The sequence below is a fragment of the Cydia splendana genome, chromosome 14, assembly GCF_910591565.1.
Source record: "Cydia splendana chromosome 14, ilCydSple1.2, whole genome shotgun sequence".
NCBI classification, from domain to species: domain Eukaryota; kingdom Metazoa; phylum Arthropoda; class Insecta; order Lepidoptera; family Tortricidae; genus Cydia; species Cydia splendana.
The window spans coordinates 1,046,683-1,072,711 of NC_085973.1; the positions used below are offsets into that span (position 1 = coordinate 1,046,683).

Here is a 26,029-nt window from a genome sequence, read left to right on the forward strand (position 1 = left end):
ATACGTCAATTAATAGATCTAGAAACGATATGGATTAGATGTGTCAGTGTCAAAAGTGACGTTTTTGTTTGAAGAAACGCCACATTTGACACCGACATATCTAATCCATATCGTTTCTAGATCTATTAACTGACGTATCTTAAAGTTGGAATCGGGCCGATACAACGCATAGCCGGTGCAAACTGGAGGCCTAGCCAAGATGACAATCGTACGCAAAGAAACGAAACGCTATCTGTCTTTATCGCACTAATGGAAGAGTAGAAGAGTGGATAGAGAGACAATAGCGGTTCGTTTCCTTTTCTGCAAACGATTATCATCTTGGCTAGGCTCTCCCTAAGCAGATGCTCAAGTGACGGAGACCAGCAGAGCGCCCCGAGCGGCATCCATGGTAAGCAAACGTATGCGAGTGTCAAAAGGGATATGTAAGGAAATCATTGTAAACCGTCCTTTTTTAAGATTTTCAATAAATTATTAATAACTAGCTGTGCCCGCGGCTCCGCCCGCGAGGAATTCGGTCTGTGTCAGTAAGCGGCTAATTTCTAATCCTAATTTCTCTCCCTCTCCCCTGGAGGCGGAACTTGAAGTAAAGTTGACAGATGGATTGCTAGAGGACTGTAGTCCAGATAAAATATTTTACAATTAGGTACCACTAAATAAAACTACACTCCAAAGTCAATAGTTTTTTCGCCCTTATTCAAATTTTACACGTGACTTAAACGACAGAGTAGTAGGTGTATATCGGACGATACAGTACCTAAGCCGTAAGGTATACGCGCGCGAGCGAAAGCGAAGCGGCTTGCCTGGCTAGACCGCCACTCACCGTGGTCTTCTTCAGCCTCCTGAGGAAGACCACGTGCCCCTTGTAACCTCAATGCGTTGCGAGACTTTCGGGAATGATTCGATTTTTTTCGGGAATGCATGGTAATGCGTATAAAATGCGACTCCCAAATCGTTTGACTCTACAAACGACCAGTGCCGGATTAAGATATTTTGATGCCCTAAGCATTTCTAGACCATGGTGCCCCCTCTCCCTAGGGTCATCGAGATTACATTGAATATTTTTGGTTAATTGAGTGACGTTCATTGCCGCATTATAGCTGAGAATGGAAATTAATCACATCATTTTATCACGACAATTGACAGTGCCGCAGCAGTAACGTTGCAACAGAGTACCTAATGCTGCTGCAGTCGCCACCCGAATGTCACCTTAGCATATCTTAGAATGTTATTGAAATTATTTCGATATAAAAACGCAATTTTATAGACAGTTTTACATTTTTACTTTTAGTATGGAAATCAGTCACATAATTTTATCAAATCAAATCAAATATCTTTATTTTGCATATTATCCCGGCTTCGTCTCGAGATTTAAATTTACCATGTAGTAGCTCCGCTACGCGCTATTCCACTCGCACTTTAGCTAATTAACGTTAGAGTAAGAAAGACAAAAAACAAGTTTTCCCACTCCAACATTACCCTGTACGGTAGTTCACTCCGCCGCTAGCCTGGACCGTCATTATCTTTCGTGCGCGCGTGCACTACGCACTTGGCTATAAAAATACTTAAATAGTGATTTAAATAAAAATGTCGAAACGGTCACATCAAGAAACCAATGAAGACCGTTGGAGGAGAAAAATAAAGGACTATGAAGCTAAGTTGGCGGCGACAACAAAAAGAAGACGTCGCGTAATCTACTCCAGTGGAAGCGATTCGAGCGATGACGAGGCGATAGATGTACAACCAGAAGGTTCGTATCTACGTCATTTAAATTTCGTCGTTATTTTTGTCTCCGATCTAACACGAGATGTTAGGCAGTAGACGTTTTATTCCCGAGTCAATACGAGATATTGACCAGTGATATTTATTTCGAGTTAATACGAGATATTAACCAATTTTTATACGTTGCGCTCGAGTTAAGTGCAACCTACCTTCATTTTTACAATAATTTGTAGATGATACCCTCTTTTGTTAAAGATTGTACCAAGCGTACCCTCGTTTGTTATTATTTTTTTCTCCGAAGTTATTTCAATAAATTCAATTTAAATTCGATGTTTCCAGAACATCTCAATAACGACGTCATCCAGACTGAGCTGTACACGGATGAAAATAATGCGGTCGAAGAACCAGGCACCGAGTTGGCTGCACAAGAAGAGGAAATGAATGATCCATCATCATCATCAGCCGCCCCGGTACCCAATGTAGACCCTGATTTGCTTCTTGCACTTGGGGATTCCGTCACAGATACCCCTGAGTGGAGTGACGATATTCTGCAAGATATATCTCAACGATGGGAGCCCATACTTAAAACGGGTCTTGCAAAGGAGATCAAGGAAGAGCTTTTAAAGAAATACCTTTTCCCTAAAAACGTTCCCTTGTCAAAGCCTCCAGTGCTAAACCCAGAAGTGTCTGCCATGCTAACCGAAACGTGCCGGAGCAGAGATGCCCGCGTTTCCTCCAAGCAGAATCAAATAGGTCGCGCTATCGCAGCCTTAGGAAAAGCTATGTCCGGCATACTGACAAAGTCTATGAAGGGATCGGAGGTCGTTAAAATACTTAACGACGCCGGCAAACTGCTCGCCGACTCTCACTTCTTAGAGACAGACACACGGCGATCACTAATTATGCCGTTATTAGATAAATCATATGTCATCCTGTTCAAAGAGCGACAACGCGACAGTTTCCTGTTCGGAGAGAACTTAGGGGAGTTCATCAAGTCGTCGAGAGGCATAAAGAAGACAGGAGAGCTGATCGCGCCTACGCCGCCCTCTACGTCATCCACGAATTTAAACTGGACGGGCCCGCCGCGCCAGCAACGCGTCAACCGACCGCCAGTACAACGCGGCGGCGGGCAGCGAGCACTGAGGGCGGCCCCGCCGCCGCCGCCGCGGCCGCGCCGAGCGCCGGCCCCTCCCGCGCCCGCCCCGCGCCGAGCGCCGCCCGCATCCAGCCGACGGCCGGCGCCGCGGTCGAGATCCCCACACCGGCGTGCGACGTAGAAGTACAGGCAGGTCGACTAAGATTATTTTTTGATACTTGGCGTACTATTACTTCTGATAATAACGTCCTAGATATCATCTCGGGTTACAAAATTCCCCTTATTAAAATACCACATCAAGATCCCGCTTTGTACCCTAAACAATCGTTTAGTAGCAGCGAATCTTCGGCTATTGAAAAAGAAATATTACATTTGCTAGAAATTCAAGCAATTAGACGTTGTGAGCCGGTTAATGGTCAATTTATATCGGGTATTTTTCTGGTCCCTAAAAGTAGTGGAGATATGCGATTTATTTTAAATCTTAAAAAGTTAAATACATTTGTACACGCAGACCATTTTAAAATGGAAGACTCGAGAACCGCCGTAAAACTTATGACGTCTAATTGTTTTATGATTAATTTGGACCTTACGGAAGCATATTTTTCGGTACCGATTGACGATGAACATCGTAAATATTTACGCTTTTCGTTTAATGGTATTTTGTATGAATTTTGTGCCCTACCTTTTGGACTCTGTTCGGCGCCTTACGTATTCACTAAAATTATGAAGCCTGTAATGACTCGTTTGCGATCGAGGGGCTATAAATCCGTATCCTATCTAGACGACACTCTATGTATCTCCGATACATACGAGGAGTGCATAGAGAATGCAACAGAAACAATTAAGCTGTTTACCCACTTAGGATTTATTATTAACTACAAAAAGAGTGTTTTGATTCCTAGTCAAACTTGTCAATTTCTTGGCTTTATTTTAAACTCACGAAATATGACATTAGAATTGCCTTTAAAAAAAAGACAGACTATTATAGAACTTACAAGAAAATTGAAAAAAATTGATAAGATACGGATTCGAGATTTTGCTCGGTACACAGGTACGCTAACAGCCGCGTGTCCAGCAGTTTCATATGGCTGGGTATATACGAAATCTTTAGAAAGAGCTAAGTATTTAGCTCTCTTAGAATCTGATAATTATGATCGAGTCATGAAAGTTCCAAGGTTTTTATGTGAGGATCTAAACTGGTGGGAGAACAATATCCTGAATATTTACAACTCTATTCGTACATTTAATTATGTTCTAGAAATATTCACGGATGCATCCACAACTGGCTGGGGAGCCGCTTGTGGAGGGGAGAAAATTGGGGGTTTCTGGACATCTGCAGAAAGAGAACAACACATAAATTACTTGGAACTTTTAGCGGCTTACTTCGGCTTGAAATCGTTTGCAAAAGAATATAATAATTGTGAAATCCTATTACGTGTCGACAACACCACTGCCATTTCCTATATTAACAGAATGGGCGGTGTCCAATTCCCGCATTTAAACAAAATCACACGTGATATATGGCAGTGGTGTGAACAACATCAAATCTTTATTTATGCCTCCTATATAAAGTCTACACGTAATATTGATGCTGATTCTGAATCTAGGAAGGTTAATATTGATACAGAATGGGAACTGTCTTCTCAAGCCTTCGACAAAATAGTTAAATCATTTGGCCAGCCTGAAATAGATCTTTTTGCTTGCAGAATTAACGCAAAATGCCAGAAATATATTTCATGGAAGAGAGACCCGTATGCCTTTAATGTAGATGCGTTCACAGTTAACTGGAATAGGTATTTCTTCTACGCGTTCCCACCGTTTTCTCATATACTAAAAACGTTGCAAATAATAATAACCGATAAGGCCACCGGCATACTTGTCTTTCCTAACTGGCCATCTCAGGCGTGGTATCCGTTATTAATATCGCTTTCAGTAAGCGAAATTATTATACTTTCACCAAGTAAGCATCTGCTTTCATCTGTTTTCAGGCAAATTCATCCCCTTCACCACCAGCTTTCCCTGGCTGTGACTATATTGTCAGGCAAGCGTTCCTGAGAAGACAAGTTCCTCATTCGGCCCTACAAGTGATGATATCATCCTTATCAAAAAATACTTTATCGCAATATTCGTCCAGCTTAAAATTATGGTGGCAATATTGCCAAATTAATGAAATTAATGATATTTATGATGTAAAAATCAATAACTTATTAGATTTTCTTAATCGTTGCCTACAAGATGGTGCATCTTATGGTACGTTAAATAACCACCGGTCGGCTATTTCGTTAATTTCAAGTAATTGTATTAGTCAAGATGATTGTCTTAAAAGATTTTTCAGAGGAGTTTTTAGATTAAAACCTTCCTTCCCAAGATACACTGTTACATGGGATCCTGTGATTGTATTAAATTATTTTTCTAATTTATATCCTAACGAATCCTTGCCGATTGAATATATTACAAAGAAACTTGTTATTTTGTTAGCTTTAGCAACTGGTCAGAGAACACAAACATTATCATTGATTCGTTTAAGCAATATTAACCGATTTAATGATAGAATTATTATTAAGATCACAGACTTAATTAAAACGTCTGCCGTTGGAAGATCTCAACCTATAATTGATTTGCCATTTTTTGATGAAAAATGTAGTATTTGTCCAGCGAAAACACTTCTAGCCTATATTAATATTACTCGAAATAATCGGCCTCCAAATGAATCAAAGCTTATACTAACTTATAAGAGACCCTACCATGCCGCATCGTCCCAAACAATCGGACGGTGGATAAAGCAGGCTATGGAAGAGAGCGGAGTCGATGTCGATATGTTCCGCCCACATAGCACACGACACTCGGCCACGTCGGCAGCTAGCCTTGCTGGTGTTTCAGTAGATATCATTCGAAAAACTGCTGGCTGGTCGGGCGAGTCCGCAGTATTTGCGAATTTTTACAATAGGCCGATCATAAATTGTAATAATTTTACCGAATCGGTATTCAGAGATTTTTAATTACAAGGTTTATTATGTAATAGTTATAAGGATAACTATATTTATTTACAATAAACAAATACCTGATTTATGATTAATATTTGTTTTACTTATCATCGACAACATTGATAACCTCCAAACATCTACATGGTAAATTTAAATCTCGAGACGAAGCCGGGATAATTAGATGATCAAACGAACTTACCTGAAGTGAAGTTCGATCTTAATTATCCCGGCTTCGTCGAAGAGATTTAAAGTCCCAACCCTCCCGTGCTGGCTAATGTTGACAATTAACCAGTACCCATAAATCTGACCAATGTTGTCCATGTACTCTAAATATAATGACGGTCCAGGCTAGCGGCGGAGTGAACTACCGTACAGGGTAATGTTGGAGTGGGAAAACTTGTTTTTTGTCTTTCTTACTCTAACGTTAATTAGCTAAAGTGCGAGTGGAATAGCGCGTAGCGGAGCTACTACATGGTAAATTTAAATCTCTTCGACGAAGCCGGGATAATTAAGATCGAACTTCACTTCAGGTAAGTTCGTTTGATCATCTAAAAATATGGTACAAAAGATGGACTTAGCAATTAAGAAGCACATGCATACTTCACCAGCAACTGGCATGCAAAAACACAAATCCTAGCTTTGCTACATCTATTAATAATGCTAATAAATCTAATATTATAATTACATTCTTATAATTACAATCACGAAAATTGACAGTGCTGCAGCAGTAACGTTGCAACAGAGTAATACTGCTGCAGTTGCCATATCTTAGAAAGTTATTGAAAACGCGAGCGAAGCGAGCGCGAAAATTTTTCGATATAAAAACGCAATTTGATAGACAGTTGTACATTTTTACTTTTAGTATGGAAATCAGTCACATCATTTTATCACGAAAATTGACAGTGCTGCAGCAGCAACGTTGCAACAGAGTAATGCTGCTGCAGTCACCATATCTTAGAAAGTTATTGAAAACGCGAGCGAAGCGAGCGCGAAAATTTTTCGATATAAAAACGCAATTTGATAGACAGTTGTACATTTTTACTTTTAGTATGGAAATCAGTCACATCATTTTATCACGAAAATTGACAGTGCTGCAGCAGCAACGTTGCAACAGAGTAATGCTGCTGCAGTCGCCATATCTTAGAAAGTTATTGAAAACGCGAGCGAAGCGAGCGCGAAAATTTTTCGATATAAAAACGCAATTTGATAGACAGTTGTACATTTTTACTTTTAGTATGGAAATCAGTCACATCATTTTATCACGAAAATTGACAGTGCTACAGCAGTAAAGTTGCAACAGAGTAATGTTGCTGCAGTCGCCATATCTTAGAAATAGATTGAAAACGCGAGCGAAGCGAGCGCGAAATTTTTTCGATATAAATAGGCAATTTGATAGACAGTTGTACATTTTTACTTTTAGTATGGAAATCAATCACATCATTTTATCACGAAAATTGACAGTGCTGCAGCAGCAACGTTGCAACAGAGTAATGCTGCTGCAGTCGCCATATCTTAGAAAGTTATTGAAAACGCGAGCGAAGCGAGCGCGAAAATTTTTCGATGTAAAATCGCAATTTGATAGACAGACAGTTGTACATTTTTACTTTTAGTATGGAAGTCAGTCACATCATCATTTTATCCCGAAAATTGACAGTGCTGCAGCAGCAACGTTGCAGCAGAGTAATGCTGCTGCAGTCGCCATATCTTAGAAAGTTATTGAAAACGCGAGCGAAGCCAGCGCGAACATTTTTCGATATATTATTAATTTATTAAATCAACATAATTATTCAATTATTTTTGTTGATATCCGTGTCTTCTAAACTTAGAGTTAATTTGGCAAAATCTTTCCTCGGTGGCTTATTCATGTCACAACGTATTAAATTCAGCGCCATCTGTTAGTTTACCAGGGTACTCAATAGTGGTAGCACATATTTGAAAAAAGTTTGCCCCTCCTTCCTAAGTAGCGCCATAAGATTCAGGGGCAAACTTAAATCAATCGAGTGTTGTGGCTACCCCCCCTTTTAGGGGTTGAATTTTTATAGCCTATAACCTGGCCGGGGATTTTCTCGACAGATTAGTAAAATTTTCATCAAAATCCGTTCAGCCGTTTTCACGTGATGCGCGTTCAAATAAACAGACAAACAGATAAACAGATAAACAGACAAACAGACAAAAATTCTAAAAACTTTTGGAACGTATTCTGTTATCGATTCTAAGTATCCCCAGCCAACTTTTTTTTAAATATCTTCCATGTACAGACTTTCGACCGTCTTCAGCTTTATTATATGTATAGATAGAATGCAAAACAAATACACTAGTGGCTCTGTGAGCTGTAGACCTCGCGAGCAGAGTTTAAAACTGAATAAATGTATGGTTCCGTTATTTTGAAGAATTTAGAGAATCTAATTTGACCATAAAAACTTAACTATCAATTGCTTACAAAATTCGGGAATTGGTTTAGATATGCGACCTGTAGAGTAGAACATATGGACATACGAAACAATTTTTGGCTAACAGGCCAATTCAAACTTACACTGATATCAGAAAGACATCTAACTGATGTCATTTAGTTATCGTGCATTTCACTCGTTCTTGTCCGTACATGTATTGGCGCAAGCGAGACGCACGATGACTACTAAATAACATGATAAAAATATCATCCCGATGTCAGTGTACGGTCGATGCCCCTTAAGTATACACGTCGCCATACTAATTGTATAGAAAAGTGGATAGAGTTAGACCAAGAAAAGTCTGCAGAGATTTTGACAGCACACGCAGTGCCAATGTTATTTGTGCCAGTGTCAAAATCTCTGCAGACTTTTCTTGGTCTAACTCTACCTATGTTAGGAAACCAACATTACCTTTGAATTAACCTGTAAACTGCAACTAAGAAGCTTCGTGCGCGAGCGTGGCCCATAATTTCCGAAAATCATTTTTTCTTCGAGGCAATTACTCCGTTCTCATATTTTGCGTTGCCCATAATTTCCCGAAATCATTCATTCTCGGTAGCGATTACTCCGTTCCCATATTTTCCCAATGGTTTTCTTCCACAATCGCCTATTTTTAATATTTTTAAATTAATCTTTTCCTTATAGTTTTCGTTCTTTTAAATATCTAGGATAATATTTTCTTGTTACTGTATGTTAATAGTGTAGTAATTATATTTGTTACTTGTAGGTATTTCACATACAACAAATATCAAAAACACTAAAATTAAAACATAATCTAAAAAACTACAAGTAAAAAACCAAACGCTGTCAGCCAATAACTCTAACCATACCTATCTCTGGGAGCAGATTCGTTTTTAGGGTCATCAAAAAAAAATAACCCTAACCTACCTATCTCTGGGAGCAGTTTCGTTTTTAGGGTCATCAAAAAAAAATAACCCTAACCTACCTATCTCTGGGAGCAGTAGGGCTACCGCCAATACCGAAAATCGTCAATTGCGGGCATTTTTCTCTGTCACTCTAATTACGCCTTCATTGGAGTAAAAGAGTAAGATCCCCGCAATTTGCGAATTTCGGTTTTCGCGGTAGCCCCTCAGTTTCGTTTATAGGGTCATCAAAAAAAATAACCCTAACCTACCTATTTGAAAAAAACCTGGTTATTTTTACCACTAGCATTAAAAAAAAGAGAAAATATGGAGATAGAGAATATTTAGTCAGTGAAAAAAAAACCTACTGGTTATTTTAACTACTACTGGGATTAAAAAGAAAAGGGAATAAATTGAGAAAAGGAAAATTTAGTTTATGAAAAAATGTACACGAAAAATTAAATAAAGCGAAGAAATTCCACTGGGAAAAAATGAGAACGGAGTAATTGCCTCGAAGAAAAAATGATTTGCGAAAATTATGGGCCATTTTAGCGAGGCGATCCAAATTAAAAGGCTCAAAGTCTAACTAACATTATTGTTAGTTAGACTTTGAGCCCGGGAAAGCGCAACGTACGAGCAACCTACAGCTAGTTCTAGCCCTAGGCAATGTTAACCCCTGCGATTTATGGATGGTGACCGCCCATGCTATAAACGTAAGTGGAAATTGACTCCTGGAACAGCCATGCCCTTGAACTAAAACCGCTAAAAAATGTTCAAACAAAAACTCAAACGAATACGCTTACCTCGCGCTTCGCGCTCGCTTGATCAATCAGCAATACGATGTTTAAGTGCAAAAAATAAATAAAAAAAATTGCATTTATTGGGGATCGAACCGGGTACCTATTCCCATATCCTTGCTTGTAAGCGTCTTTCCAATTGCGCTATGATAGCATTTAGATGAGCTGACGAAATTTGGTTACTTATTCTCGAGTAAGAATTTAAATATCTAATCTAAAGAGAATAAAGTGTATAGGGGACGTGCATGAACTATAGGGGACGTGCATGAACTATAGGGGGCAGCACAGGAGCCGTCAGATCTTTGGCGCGAAGCGTAGATGTGTAGTTTATGATTCCGATGTAGCCCACGAGATGGCAGAACCTACTATGTACAAGGAAACGTACTTACGAGAACGGTAGATGGTAGCACTTGCTTTGGCAATGTACATGTGCACATATGTTTCCGATTCAGGCCACAACATGGCAGGCCCTCCAACGCGCACGGTCCCTATAGTGGGCGTGCGTGAACTATAGGGGGTAGCATAGGAGCCGTCAGATTTTTGGCGTGAGGCGTAAATGTGACGTTTATGCTTCCGATGTAGCCCACAAGATGACAGAATCTACTATGCATAAGGAAACGTACCTACAAGAACGGTAGATGGTAGAACTTGTTTTGGCAATGTACATGTTTCCGATTCAGGCCACAAGATGGCAGACCCTCCAACGCGCACGGTCCCTATATGTAGTAGAGGGTTATTGTCATACTAAATTTTGTAGTCACAGTAAATTTACTGCCATCTTTCGATACAGGATTAAAATGAAAATGAAAAAAAAAATATCAATAAATGTATATATGTATGGATAAATGTTTTTTTTTATTTATAGAACGCCATATGATTTTGACCCATGTTCTTTTACTGATATGAGTAAAAATTGTTAAATATAAAATGGTGTCGCCATCTAGACGAGCATAGGCCAAAGGTATGGCGCCGTATATTCAAGAATCAAATTTTCTTTAAAGCGCAAAAAGCCATCATCTGTTGCAAAAAATAAACGAATGCGATTAGCCCGCGCTTGAAAAATAAAAAATACGATTTTTTTCTTTTTTTCAAAATAAAAAAATAAAATAAAAAACAACAATTGATACGAAATTTAAGTATAAAAAAATACAAAAAGTTATGTAGCAGCATACAATTACTGGGGATGGAACCAGGGACCTCCCTATGCAAACAAAAAAGCGAACGTTTGCAAAATGCGCCATGATAGTTCTTACTAAAGCTGACGAAATTTAGCTACTCATTCTCAAGTAAAAACTAAATATCTAAATACCGCCGAAACCAGTGATACAAATTTTCTGAATTTTAGGCCATTTAATCTATAAACATATATCAAAAAGAAAAAACTCTTATGATATCGATACGACTATTTGTTTAGGCGACAGGTATCACAACTCCGCCATTTTTAAAAATTTCCAAAAACCGGATTGACAAAAAAAAATTATTTATTCATAGAATCTGGTCACAAAATTTCATGAGAATCGGTTAAGAATTGCGACCTGTAGAGGAGAACATCCGGAAATACAAAACTAAATATCTAAATACCGCCTAAACCAGCGATAATTTTTTTCTGCATTTTTTGCTATTAACTCTGTAAACATGTCTCAAAAAGAAAAAACTCTTATGATATCGATACGACTATTTGTTTAGGCGCCAGGTATCACGACTCCGCCATTTTTAAAAATTTCCAAAAACCGGATTGACAAAAAAATTTTATTTTGTCATAAAATTCGGTCACAAAATTTCACGAGAATCGGTTAAGAATTGCGACCTGTAGAGGAGAACATCCGGACATACGAAAGCAAAATGCCCGAGTCAAAACGTAGACCTTCGCTTCGCTTCGGTCAATTAATAAGGTTTCATATCACTAAGTCATTGATTTGACTCAGTTCTGCGAGTATCGGAACGGCCATTCGAATGTCATGAAAAAAAAGAGGGAAGAGAGGTTAGAATTCGGGAGCATTGGATGGGGACGTTATGGAAAAGAGGCAACTTTATGTTAATTGTTCATATAATATAGTAGCACATTGTTAAATCACGACGGTGTTTGATTGTGCTCCATCAACTATGGCTATTCCAGTGGCTTAACTTTACAGATATGAGTGGCCCTTTTGACGCTCGACGCAACGCTGCACACACCAAAGGCGCTGGGGCCCATTTCTCGAACGGTATTAGACTAATATTATTAGTGTGTTGCCATAGTAACCCTTACGACTTGACAGTTCGTGGACAAATGATATTAGTCTAATATCCATTCAAGAAATGGGCCTCTGGTCGGAGTGGTTGGTCGCCATTGGAGCCGAACGCTTGTAAATGTAAATTTTAAGTATTGATTGGTTCGATCGGCCCTGTTAGTTGTAGGTTGTAGGAATAGGTCAGATATTGCCTGACTAGCCGTGTCTAAGGTCGCTGGTTGGCATATGCCCAAGGGCGCGAAGGACCGATAGGTCATCCTACATTGCTATTTCCATTCCTATTGCCATTCAAACAAACGGCGACAGATTAGCAATTTTAATAACAAACTTCCATAATGACACTCATGTTTTTGTAAAAAAAAAAATATTTTACCTAAATATAGGTGGTAATTCTATATTGTATTAGCAGAGCATAAGTAATAGAATAGTCATAATATTAGTTTAGTCTGGATCAAGTGTTTTACAAACAAACTCTTCGCCCGTATTTCTCATCTGTGCAATCAAACGCAGTTTTGCACTCGTTTCTCGTCCGTGCATTGGTTACCATCCATCGTATGGAGTGTGCACTGCGGCTCGCCTGCATCCAAACGGTTTGAGAACTGCATTTTTAGCGACTGATTCTGCAGCTTTATCATCTCGCTGCGTATTAGCAAGATTAAGTAAATCTGTACGACTGAAATAGGAAAAAGCATGTTAAAATGTTAACCCTTAAATGCATACTGTAGGTGGTAATAGGTATTTACTACCAGTGGCGGATTTGCCTCAAGGCCCAGTAGGCCCGGGCCTAGAGCGGCAAGATATTAGGGGCGGCAGCAAGACGGCAGCAGCCTATATATGGGTGCTGAGAAAGGGGCAGCTAGTATTTACTACAGGGCCTGGGGCTAGAGCGGCCAACACTGCAAATACGCCACTGTTTACTTACTATATAATGAAAACATAAAATTTAATTTAATTAATAAAGGTTTACGTTATCAAATATTAATATTATTAGTGTAAGATAATTGTTTATCTCTCTGCTACTTTTGCCAACAAAACTCCTCAATCAAAAACATAGAAAATTAAATATTGAATTGTACCCTTGGTAGTGTTAAATGTAATGATATTTTTATTTATCAATGATGATGATGATGTCAATCATCGGTAATATATAAAAAGTTAAGGACGATCTTTTATCCTAATATAATTTTGGCGTATTAGCACGGGATTTGCTAGCAACATTACAGCCCTTTTTAACAATACCAGTTAATTATTGTGTTTTACTTTTGTGTATTCTAGTTACAGTAATACTTACAAATAACACTGAATGCGAGTCCAGCGCCGATCATGAAATCAAAGACGAACAGGGTATATTCCAAATGCTCTGACAACAACTTGATGGTGTAGTACGACATCAGGCAGATATGTATAAGATGGCCCAGCAGAATGAGACCCAGAATCACCATGTTGTAAATATATGACACTTTTAATAGCTTGACGCTTTTCTGAAAGCAATCGATTGATAAGTATACAGTTAGCTACTTTTGCTGGCTTAGTTAATTAGTGTAGCGGAAATCCCATGAAAACTACATATGTATATAATAATAGAATTAGAATAGATAATAATGGAATAATTTTATTTGTAAACGCAAACGAGACAAATTACATTATTATTAACAAAAACATAGAAGGAATAAAGTGGCACGAAAAGGCCTCATCTCAGCATGTTGCTAGTGACTTCAATACATTTGAAATTAGTTTTGTTCTCCTGAACAATAGGTTTTGTGTTTAGTAAGCTTTTTATTTTATTTCATACGAGTAAGAAAGTTAATAAAAGGGCATGCCTTGAATATTACATTGTCGAAAATTTCCTTCCTTCTTAATTTCCCCCAATTAGTTAATTTATGTAATTTATGTTGTATCCCATTGCTAATTACAAACACATAAGTCAAAATGACAGATTAAGGCATATCATAATTAGCAAATTGGCTTGTATCACATTTATGAATAAGGTCAGAAAATAAAAACATACACACCTGATGACCACCAACAATGAAGACAATAATGAAACAAGTATCTGCCAGTAAGACTGCGAAAAAAACTGCAATGATGATATACTCTTTAACTCTCAAGAAACCGTACCGTGTCCCGTACTGAAACATCGTATAACAGAGCATAATCATGTATGCCAACGTTGCTAGGTTCATCGCCTGAAAAAGAAATAAGAAGATAATAAAATGCATTGATGTTTGTTGATTAAAATTAAAATGAACGAAATTATCAAGTCGAATCTCGAAAAAAGCATAACTCTCCTTCTAACGCAGTCGGGTCTATAGTTCGTTTTTTTAGCATTAGAAAAAAGGTAAACAATCTTGACGTGTCTTTTTATTGAAAATGGTTGAAAATTGCTTTTAAAAATGAATTTATATTACTTATGAAAGCAAAAGAATGTAAATAGTCGTACCTATATAATTTATAATTGTTACAAATTTGCTGTGACTTATTTTTAAAAAGTGTTTTTTAATAAAAAGACACGTCAAGATCGCTTACCTTCTTTCTAATGCTAAAAAAACGGACTATACTTACAAATGTGACCAAATCAATGACAACGGGCACTGGATGAAAACTGCAAATAAATCCTAAGTTCGTTTCTTCTTTTTATGTTACTAGAAATTTAATATTTACTACAAATCTATGGTATTCGACAATACCTAATTGAGAAATGTGTCTCAAAAGAAACAAGTTGTAACATTGACTAAAAACCTGACGGCTGATCGGTGATCACGTGGTGCTTTCCATAGAATATGAAGCGCCGGAAGCTCCGACCCGGCCCCGGCCTGGTCAAGGTGTCATCCTTTAGTTCGTAGTTCGTAGGAAAAGTTTGTACAAGTAGAAGAAAAAACTCAGACAAAACCAAAAGGAACTTTGTTGGCATTGATACTTTACGTGTTGAACTTTTGGATTGGATCATAGATGTACGTAGTTGGTTGGTGTTAAGGTATTAAAATAAAGGTCACTCACCAGTTTTACATACCCCCATCCAATCAGCCCTCTCCGTAGAGGGACACAAAAGCAACATCTCTTAAACTCGGGAGCCTCTTTCCGCATTTCCAAAACACTTTCAACAGTTATGCTAAAATAGTTCTTATCACTTTGACACAAATATTTGTTTTTTTAAATAAATTATTTACTGACTGATGTACACGGAGCTTTGTTCCGTTGTGGTTTCAAAAATATATTTTATCATTTTTAGTAACATGACAGTATTTTTATCAAAGTGTGGGTGTCCATGTTGCGCGTTGTTTGTGATAACAATGTAGGTAGGTATTCCACATTATTCAATGACAAAATTATTTTTCTGTTCTTCGGCCGGAAAGCGTCTACTTTTGGCATGCTGTGCTAAACTATTTAAGATGCGTTTCCGGCTCCGTTCGGTCGAAAAAAAAAACGGGTTACACTCCGGGAGTGCCGGCAGAAGTGAAAACTCAATGACATTGTAACAGTTTTTCGATCAGGTCACGTGTCCGTCTTACGAAGCGACTTACGTCTTACGCTGTCGCGAGTTTAACATTTTTTCCCCATCCCAAAAAGTGCACAGCGCCGCTAAAGAAGTTTTCACTTCAAAAATGTTGTTTTAGTTAGTTGGGACTAATGTGCCTATGGGGGTGGGGGCAAGTTTAGTGCGCTAATGCTACCTTGGATACATAAGTTGCCTTTCCGGCTTCGTCGAACAAAACATTTGTTTTTTAGTCAGTTGGCGCTAATGTGCGTATAGGGACAAGTGCGTTTACCTTGGATACAGTCGTTAATAAAGAGGCTTTTCCAGCCTTTCCTATTACCTGAAAACCTGCTTGCATCTGGACATCAATGGATAACCTACTTACACATGATAAATTGATAGCATTTATACTCATAGGTATTATAGGTATGGGCACATTTACCTCGAAGGTATATGTATTACTTACTAGTTACTCGTTTTTTAAATAGGTCGTGTAATACTCGTAATTTATTTAGACAACCATAGATTGGGTACCTATTTATAAAATTTTATCATAGATTTATGGCAAAAATCCTTCACTCTAATCTAAAAACAAATTTAACTTCAATGAGACTATGTATCAAACGGTAAAGTATCTGTTAAAGATGACTCACGCTAGACCGGGCCGGGGCCGGGCCGGGGCCGGGCCGGGGCCGGGCCGGAGCTTCCGGAGCTTCGTTTTCTATGGAAAGTACCACGTGATCAGTGATCACCGCTCAGCCGTCATAGAAAATGACATGTCGGACGCCTCGGCCCGGTCTAGCGTGAGTCATCCTTTACAGTCTAATTGTTCTCCAAATAGTCATATATCTATTTGTTCAGTTACTAGATTCTTTTGACGCGTAGTCTTATCCGCTATATTTGATGCTCACTATAGAATTTTTTTTTGACAGTAAAGGATGACTCACGTTAGATCGGGCCGTGTCCGGGCCGGAGCTTCCGGCGCTTACTTTTCTATGACATCACAGGCGATCACGTGATGCTTTCCATAGAAGACGATGCACCGGAGGCTCCGGCCCGGACACGGCCGGTCTAACGTGAGTGATCCTTAATTAGGTTTTGTCAACTTTTGTGTTTAGGATCGGTTTCTGAATTCAACAGCTAGATTAGTCTGGGGCTTGATATCCATGAGGCAGTATTGGCTTCTGATCACCAGCCAGAAGTAAAGTATTAATACTGAAACAAAAAGGTTAATCATTATTTATTGTTTTAAATAAAAAACCAAAAAAATCATTATTTGGAGCTGTGTAGATTCAAGCCCACAGAGTTAACAGATAGATATCGTTTTTTCTTATACTTAAGGGGATCCCATGCCCCATCCCATGACCCCTTAGTTTCTGAATCCCTTAGTTTTCTAATGTTTTTTGTAGCTTATCATATTAAGAACAAAGGCTTTAACCAATATAGTATCCCATATTTACTTCAAAGTTCACTGTCTTCGAGATATTTGGCATCAAAATTGAACAATTTTAGGCCAAAAAGCTGCTTTTCTGGCCATAACTTTTGTGTTTATTAGTTTAAAATTAAAACGGACTAGACAGAGAGAGACTTTAGAGACGTCAAAGACGAACCTAAATATGAAGATTTCGTACTTATATGTTAGATCTTTCACAGGAATCTAGATACGAAAAAAGTGTTTTTTAGACAATATTTAAAAAAATCTAATAAAAAGTATTCGTCCTCGATATGACGTTAAACTGTCGTGCACTTTTAAGTGTATTCTACCAAATTAGGGCGCATTTAATATTAGTGCGGCCTAGTTTGGTCTACTGGTGCTAAGACAGGGTATCAGTTTAGGGTGGCAGTGGATGAACATCTAGTATGTCAACGGTGGCGCCCATGAGCCGAGTTAACAGGCTTACTGTCTACTCACCAACACGCACTGGGCGAGCGTGGTGAGTTAAACGTCCAAACCCCTCCAACATGAAACGAAAACCCAAATACCGGCCCCAAGTGCCTGGCAGCTCCAGCGACGGTGCTGTTGATGACGGTGGGCAGCATCACGGTGGAGATCGGGGTGCTAAGAATCCCCAGGCGGCGATTTCTCTGATCCGTCATACGATAAAGGCAAACGTTAAAAGGAACACTGATGAAAAGCTAAATATCCTCACGTATAATGTACGAACTTTAAGAACAGAAGAAAGGCTAATAGAGTTAGAACACGCACTAGGCAACATCTCGTGGGACATTGTCGGTCTGGCTGAAGTGCGGAGGGAAGGGGAAGATGTAATCGAGCGTGAGGATAACATATTCTACCACTACGGGGAAGCCGGCGGTCTTCACGGAGTAGGCTTTATGGTTGCTAAACGTTGGAAAGATAATATACAAGAGTTCATTGCCTACTCCGAGCGGATTGCTGTGCTTAAGTTCCGTATCACTGAAAAGGTAGCTCTCACCATTATCCAAGTATATGCCCCCACATCCACGCACCCAGACGAAGAAGTAGAGGAGTTTTACGATTTGTTGAACCGGGCCTGCGACGAGCACCGCAGTACTTGGAATATAGTACTGGGTGACTTCAACGCGAAAGTCGGAATAAAAGAGGAATTGGATAACGACAACATAATGGGGCCATACGGGCTAGGTAGCCGAAACGAACGTGGCTCCAGGCTTATCCAATTTGCTTTTGGTCAAAGCTTTAGTCTCTGTAACTCTCTCTATTACAAAAAACCACACCGCAGGTGGACCTGGATTTCACCTAATGGTGAAACCAAGAATGAAATAGATTATGTCCTAACTTCTACTTCGAGTAAAAAAATTGTTAATAATGTTTCAGTAATTAATAAAATACAATACAGTTCAGACCATAGACCAGTTCGAGTTCAAGTAAGAATAAATTTCAAAATCCAGCGTCATAGAAACATAAAAAGTAAAATCAAAAGGCTCGATAAAGCTACTCTGCTAGTTAATAAAGAACTGTTTAATTTAGAATTACAAAACGCTTTCAGTGCTTTGGAACAGGATACTGTAAGCAACGACGTAGAATACGAATATTTGAAACTACAAAACTGTATTACAACAGCAAGCAGAAAAATTCAAAAGCAGAGACATAAAGAAAAGAAGCTAACAAACCATAGTTTAGACCTGTTAAAAGAAAGATACAAATAGCTTTAGAAAAGAACCGCTCTCTTAGAATAGCCAAGCAAGGCACATCAAACAGTAAAACCTGGATAACATGTTTACGCGACGATAGAGGGATAAAACAAGGAAGTCGGGATCAGATAACAAATATATGCACAAAATTTTACAGACAGTTGTACTCCGACCTGAACCCCGTGCCTGCATGCCAGCTACTCCTGTCCGGAATCTATCCCGCCCATTACCGGGCACGAAGTTCATCTCGCTTTAGCGAAGATGAAGTACAGTAAATGCCCCGGCGAGGATGGTATTACGGCGGAAGCACTTAAAATAGGGGAACCAAATAATGGGGGGAATGTTCTTATATAAATGTCATCTTCTGTACACAGTTTGTCAATAAAGTGTTTCTATTCTATTCCAACACTTTTACCTCATATCACCAATTTCTTTAATTGTATTTTAAAATCCGGTAAATTTCCAAAAACTTTATGTCATTCCAACATCATCATCAAAAAAGGTGATAAATCTGATATCAATAACTACAGACCCATTAGCCTCATCTCACACCTTTATCAAAATAATAGAACGTCGCATTGCTGGAAAATTGGACAGCCACCAACCCCCCGAACACGCCGGGTTTCGGCCCGGTCTTTCTACCACGGACCACTTGCAAACAATTAACCAAATCATCGAAAAGTATTTACTGCGGCCCTGTTACCATACCCGAACTATCCATGGCCATCGGCGACACCGCGACCGACAAGGCTTGCGGGGAGGATGGAATCTACCCTGAATTCCTCAAGCACAGTGGGCCCAAAATTCGCGATTGGTTGTCAAAATTCTACTCAGTCTTATTAGACACTGGCAAGATACCATCTTCTCTTAAGCGGTCTAAAGTAATAGCGATGTTGAAACCAGGAAAGCCTGAGGACAAAGCAGACAGCTACAGACCAATCGCTTTGCTAAGCGTCATATATAAACTGCTGGAACGGATAGTCTACAACCGCATCCAAGGTACCATCAACGCAGTAATACCACCGGAACAAGCTGGGTTTAGACCAAACCGGAACTGCTGTGATCAGGTCCTGGCGCTGACTACTCACATTGAAAACGGATTCAATAAAAATCTTAAGTCGTCGGCAGCCTTTATTGACCTCACTGCAGCCTATGATACCGTCTGGAAGAAAGGACTACTGTACAAACTCCTTCAGGTCATCCCGTGTATTAAACTCTTCAGGCTAATTGAGGACACCCTCACAAACAGGACCTTTCAGGTGTTTCTTGGGGAATCGGCCAGTAAAGTAAGAGTGCTCAATAACGGCCTCCCTCAAGGCTCTGTCTTAGCTCCAATGCTATTTAACTTATACATACATGACATCCCTAGTACCGTATCTCGCCAATTTGGATATGCCGATGATCTGGCCCTTGTTACCCAGCAGCGGAGCATGGAATCAACTGAACCCATACTGGAGAAGGATCTGGCGAAGTTGGACGACTTTTTCACCCGTTGGCGCCTGTGCCCAAATCCTTCTGACTGAAGTCTGCTGCTTCCACCTGTCCAATAGGCTCGCACATAAGACCCTGAGAGTTAGATTCCGTGGTACTATCTTACTACACAACATTTCCCCAAAGTACCTCGGTGTTACACTCGACAGAAGCCTGACATACCGATCGCACACCGAGAAGCTGAAAAGTACAATTAGGACCAGAAACAATATAGTCCAAAAACTTACTGGAACCTCTTGGGGAGCCTCTGCGTCCTGCCTGCGTACCACGGCACTGGCCCTGGTGTATTCTACAGCCGAGTACTGTGCTCCAGTATGGATGAACAGCGCACATGCTGGTGCCGTGTATGTGCAGCTGAACGAAACCATGCGGCTCATTACTGGTTGCCTTAAACCCACCCCAACTTACTGGCTCCCAGCTCTTAGCGCCATAGAACCACCACACCTGCGGCGATAAAAGTGTCATCTCCGAGAGGCAATAAAAGCCAAACACCAACCCACACTGCCTATCCATAAAGACCTTAGCGATTTCAGAGAGAAACGACTCAAGTCCCGTAACCCGCCAGCTCTTAGTATGGTGCATGCTGACAACGGATGGGATATACGCGATTCATGGATGGCCGAGTAGAATGCCCAACAATTCAAGGGTGAACAACTCTTCACACTTAACCCAAATAGACGTCCACCTGGCTTCGACAAACCGCGCCGGGTATGGAGTCAACTAAACCGCATTCGAACAGGCGTTAGAAACTGCAACTACCACTGGCATAAATGGGGCTGGCGTGACTCCCCTCAGTGCGTGTGTGGTGACCCTGAGCAGACGGTCGAACACATTGTTCTGGAATGCCCTCTCACCAGATTCAAGGGACGGATTGAAGACCTTGCGAACCTCAGTGAAAGGGCCATCGAGTATCTGAAGAGTGCAAACCTCAATCTCTAGATTAATAATTAAATTGAATCCAGTAACTGTAATGCCATACGATAAATAAATAAAGTCGAAAAGTACATAGAATTCAAAATCCCCCTTTATTTAGCCTTTGTAGATTTCTCCAAAGCTTTTGATAGCATAAGTCATTCATCTATATTTACCGCACTGCTAGAACAAGATATAGAACCTACATACATACAGCTCATCCACAATATCTATGCCTCAAGTACTGCCTGCATAAAACTACAGTCTCCCGGACCATCATTTGATATAAAGAAAGGCGTCAAGCAAGGTGACCCGCTATCGCCCAAACTGTTCACTAGTACCCTTGAGCAAATATTCAGGAAGCTGGCGGCTGGATGGGAGAGCAAAGGTATCGACGTCGGTGGACGGCGATTAACAAATCTCCGTTTCGCTGACGACATAGTTTTGTTTTCCTCTTCGGCTACGGAGCTCGGTGCCATGCTACAAGACTTAAGCAGGGCAAGCCTTGAGGTGGGATTAATGATGAACATGTCAAAGACCAAGCTCATGACTAACAGCCGAAAAATAACAGTGGTAATGGATGGAGAAGAAGTGTCATATGTCCAAGAATACATTTACCTGGGCCAAATAGTCTCTTTCCAGGCACGACAGGACAAGGAGGTCGCAAGACGAACCGGAAGTGCCTGGAAGAGCTATTGGTCCATGAAGGAGCAAATGAAGGGAGATTTCCCTATATCTTTAAAAAGAAGGCTCATGGACATGTGCATTCTTGCCATCCTGACCTACCGGGGCTCAGACTTGGTCTTTGACAAAAGCTCAGAAATCCAACCTTAAGGTTTGTCAGCGCGCCATGGAGCGTAGTATTCTAGGCGTGAAGTTGACCGATCGCATCAAATACACTGTACTACGCTCTAAAACTCAAATAGCCGACGTAGCTGAAACAGCCGCCAAGCGGAAGTGGGACTGGGCTGGACACGTTTGCCGTATGCCGGATGACTTGTGGGCTAAAACAACAACCAATTGGGTCCCACATCAAACCCGGGGTCGCGGCAAACCTCGACGACGTTGGCGAGATGATCTTGACGCCTTTGATAGGAACTGGTGGGAGACGGGTCAAAACCGGGATACGTGGAAAGGGAGGAGGGAGGCCTTTGCCCAGCAGTGGGACACTCTAGGCTCATATAAATAAATAAAAAAATAAAAAAAAGTATTCATTTCTTTCAAAATCCGATAATCAAAAATGGAGATAAAAGATTGATGAACCGACAGCCATTTGCCTTATAATTCTATCTGAAGTGCAAAAGTAGGAGATACGATTCAAAACTTGTCAAAAATCGATGTAAACCTCCGGTAGCTCCGTAACTAGTTCTATCCGTTATATAAATAACACTTGCACTGCGTATGCTATCAAAATCATTGCGGACTTATCTTGGTCTAACTCTATATTGTTTTCTGTGTGTGCTTTACCCATAAAAAACTTACCATGCAACAGAATAATCAAGACGACCATGATGGCCGTCACAGTTCCAGGCATGCGCAGTTGCTCCATGGTTCCAACCTCTGCGGTTATGACGATACATGTTATGAAGGTAACTATGATGAAGACGAAGGTATATAGCAGGTACGCTCCTACGTGTGCTCGAATGTTCTGTAAAATATAAAGTGATTATTTTTATTCCACATCGATGGCAAACAAGCATACGGCCCGCCTGATCGTAAGCAGCCGTAGCCTATGGACGTCTGCAACTCCAGCAGCATTAATTATAGCGGGGACAATCTTAAGGTGGCATTTAGATTACAACTGCAGCTGCTTTGAGGCCTGTGCACACCGGCATGCGTGTGCGTGACGTGCACGTGCGCGTGCGCTAAAATGTTGGAGCCGCACACAGACACGTCACGCAAGCGGTGTGCCGTCTCTTATAAGGATCTGTATAGTGTATACTACAACGCCGCACGCGCACGTCACGTCACGCACACGCAGCCGGTGTGCACAGGTTTTAATTGTTACATCATTATATATAGCATAATTGTTTTCCATCATATTTTCTCGGAAACGTTCGTATTTGTCATGCAGGTCATGCTACTTCAGTCAACCTCAGCACTGAAATACGAGTATCAAGACACGTTCATACGTTTCCGTGAACATACAATGGAAAATAATGATGTACTACATCTCTACCCCGGTTTCTCTCGGATTAGTTGTACAAATACCCACGTTTTATACTTACCATATGTAGTCCTCGGAGAAACACGATATTAAAAAACACCTTAATTGCAAATAGTATGCAAGAAAAGATGAGTAAACCGATGCCAACGGATCTTATGACTTGTTCTGTTTCATTGGTCATCTTAAGAAACTGTTTCAGAAACTGGATGACTTGTCCAAAGTCTTTGCATAACAGGATAAATCTTATCAATTGATACGCTACTCCAGCCTATAAGAAAGCAAGATTTGCACATTGTTAACCAAAGGAAGGAAGGAAAGGAACACCCATTTATGGCGAGGTATTTTGGCGCTTGAACGGAGTGAGAACGCCAATAGTCCGAATCAGAATGGGTGCTTTACATCCAAGTTAAGGATAACTCACGTTAGACCGGGCCGTGTCCGGGCCGGAGTTTCTGGAGCTTACTTTTCTATGATAGATGACCGTGATCACGTGATGATTCCATACAGTGGCGGTACTTCCATACAAGCCCAAAAGCCGGGCTTGCCTTAGTTGCCTTACCGAAATTACGTAGTGATAAGATCAATAATCAATATAGATTATTTGTAAACCGCGCGCCAAATGAACCCGTTTTATTAAATTCAAGCCACAGCGCGCGGACCGCGGCGCCAGCGTGTTGCAAATTTTTGCCGTGGTGGCGCCTCGTCCGCGCGAAAGAAATTAGGCGTAGGATGTTCTAGCTATCCTGCTCGCACTCGTCGGCTTGCAACCGGGCTTGCTTTTTCGTCCCGCTCTAGGCGCTCTTAGCCTACAAACCGCCATAGAACGAATGTAACTATTTGTTGGTATGTATAGCAATTTTATAAGGCGATTTAAGCCTGGCTTTTGGTGTGAAGTTAGCTGCATAAGTTCGCACGGGCACGCGTTTACTTCAAGTGTATTATTATTTAGTCGAGTCGTTTGTTGTGACGTTTATAAGTGTTAATAATTGATGAAGTTGTTCCTTGTGACGGTATGAGATGCGTCCACGTATTACTCAATGAAGGCTAGGTAAAATCGTTAATCTTTGTAGAAAAACGGGATATCATGTCCGCGCCAAAACCAACACCCGACTTGTGTATTCTCAATTTTGTACGGCCGTTTACAAAACACAAGGATTGTTGGTTTACTCCAATTAAGGCGTAATTAGAGTGACAGAGAAAGAAGCATACAATTTGCAAACTTGTGTTCGCGGTAGGCCCTCTGATATGTTTGTAAAAGTCTATCTAGTAGTTATAGTAGTACCTAGTATGCCCTGTGCGCTATGATAGCTCGCCGCGATACGCAAGCAAATTCATTTGAGTCCAAAGAGTGAGATTGGACATTTATTACGAAAACATATCTTTCGGCTTGCCTTACTCCGAAACCCTAGGCACGCCACTGATTCCATAGAAAACGAAGCGCCGGAAGCTCCGGCCCGAACACGGCCCGGTCTAACGTGAGTCATCCTTTAACAGGAAAGTAAAATACATGTTTATACGCAATCAGACACCGAAAAACGATTCTTTAGCTTACAAGATTTGTTACAGTATATTAATACGGTGCAATCTGACATTTTTTGTAATGTAAAAATAAAAAGCGAAAAAAATAGAGTTTTAACAAAAATCATACCAGTTCCAAGTAACCCCAAATGAGGCATCCCATCCTGAGCTCAATACAGCAGCAGCAGTGATCGAATGTCAACTTAGCCTTTGGCTCAGTCCTAGCCATTATGTATCTGAAAAAAATTATCAAGCTAGAGGCATGAATTTTTGGAAACTTATGTAACTACGGAATACCTATCATTTGATATTTACCACTAGCTATTCGGTGAAGGAATAAATTGTGAGGAAACTTGCACACAACCACGAAGAAATTCAAAGGGGTATGTGAAGTTCCCAACCAGGATTGAGCCAGTTCGGGAAATATAGCCCAAGCCCTCTCGCACAGAGAGAGAGACAGAGTGCAGGCCTATGCCCAACAGTGATATGACTTCGGTGATAAGTGCTCCGTACTCGCCATAGTTATAGCACAGGTCATACAATCCCTCCTTGCTTCGTTCTCCTCACTGCTGACGGTCGTGACCTCCTACGTGGAGCACATGTTTCCGGATGGCAGATTTCCAGGCTGTCCGTTCCCTTGCGACTTCTAAGCCTTCTAAGGGATCATGAACCTTGATGGATAGCGATTTGCTAACTTGGTCGGACCATCGCGTTGGACTGGGACTGCGGCCCCTTCTTTTTCCTTCCACCGAACCAGTGACCATAAGCTTTTCCAGGTTGTCTCCGGTCTTCCTGGTTCCTGGCTATGTGTCCGAAGAATTCAAGTACCTACTCTCCGGAGCCATGTGGTTGAAAGTCTGGTGGCTACTCCGAGATCATAATATTAAATATTATACTAATATGTAGTACCGAAACTTTTAAAGAAGTCTTCGTTGAAAACATGGTGGCCTTTGTTGTTAGACAAATGTACAATCAAACACCATAAAGGATGACTCACGCTAGATCGTGCCGGGGCCGGGCAGGAGCTTCCGGCGCATCGTTTTCTATGGAAAGCACCACGTGATCACTGATCAGCCGTCATAGAAAATCACAAGTCGGACGCCTCGTCCTGGGCACGGCCCGGTCTAGCGTGAGTAATCCTTAACTCGTGCTTGGTATAAAAAAACCGGCCAAGTGCGTGTCGGACCACGCCCA

General features: G+C 40.6%; 2 protein-coding genes and 1 long non-coding RNA gene across 3 annotated transcripts; 1 reads left to right on the forward strand and 2 right to left on the reverse strand.

Moving 5' to 3' along the window:
* Positions 1-1,350: 1,350 nt before the first annotated feature.
* Positions 1,351-6,356, forward strand: LOC134797019 (uncharacterized). The gene is made up of 3 exons (XM_063769216.1): positions 1,351-1,747; positions 2,059-3,008; positions 4,804-6,356. The coding sequence occupies exons 1-2, from the start codon at positions 1,585-1,587 to the stop codon at positions 2,994-2,996; spliced, it is 1,101 nt and encodes a 366-aa protein (XP_063625286.1). The 5' UTR covers positions 1,351-1,584; the 3' UTR covers positions 2,997-3,008; positions 4,804-6,356.
* A 6,268-nt stretch (positions 6,357-12,624) lies between these two features.
* Positions 12,625-14,396, reverse strand: LOC134796834 (uncharacterized). The gene is made up of 3 exons (XR_010145009.1): positions 14,153-14,396; positions 13,432-13,621; positions 12,625-12,813 (listed from the first exon to the last, which is right to left on the reverse strand). It is a non-coding gene; the product is annotated as an uncharacterized LOC134796834 (long non-coding RNA).
* Positions 14,397-16,677: 2,281 nt separating this feature from the next.
* LOC134796835 (uncharacterized) lies at positions 16,678-25,063 on the reverse strand. Its single transcript, XM_063769047.1, has 4 exons — positions 24,966-25,063; positions 23,379-23,585; positions 22,633-22,798; positions 16,678-16,830 (listed from the first exon to the last, which is right to left on the reverse strand). Exons 1-4 carry the CDS (start codon positions 24,996-24,998, stop codon positions 16,730-16,732), a joined length of 507 nt encoding a protein of 168 aa, XP_063625117.1. The 5' UTR covers positions 24,999-25,063; the 3' UTR covers positions 16,678-16,729.
* Between the last annotated feature and the right edge of the window lie 966 nt (positions 25,064-26,029).

Coding starts and splice junctions, on each gene's coding strand:
- LOC134796835 (XM_063769047.1), bottom strand. CDS start 24,998: ATGGGATGCCTCATTTGGGGTTACTTGGAACTG. Junction 23,586..24,965: donor TTTGGGGTTACTTGGAACTG/GTATGATTTTTG, acceptor GCTTTCTTATAG/GCTGGAGTAGCGTATCAATT. Junction 22,799..23,378: donor TTCTCCGAGGACTACATATG/GTAAGTATAAAA, acceptor TATATTTTACAG/AACATTCGAGCACACGTAGG.
- LOC134797019 (XM_063769216.1), top strand. CDS start 1,585: ATGTCGAAACGGTCACATCAAGAAACCAATGAAGACCGTTGGAGGAGA. Junction 1,748..2,058: donor GATAGATGTACAACCAGAAG/GTTCGTATCTAC, acceptor CGATGTTTCCAG/AACATCTCAATAACGACGTC.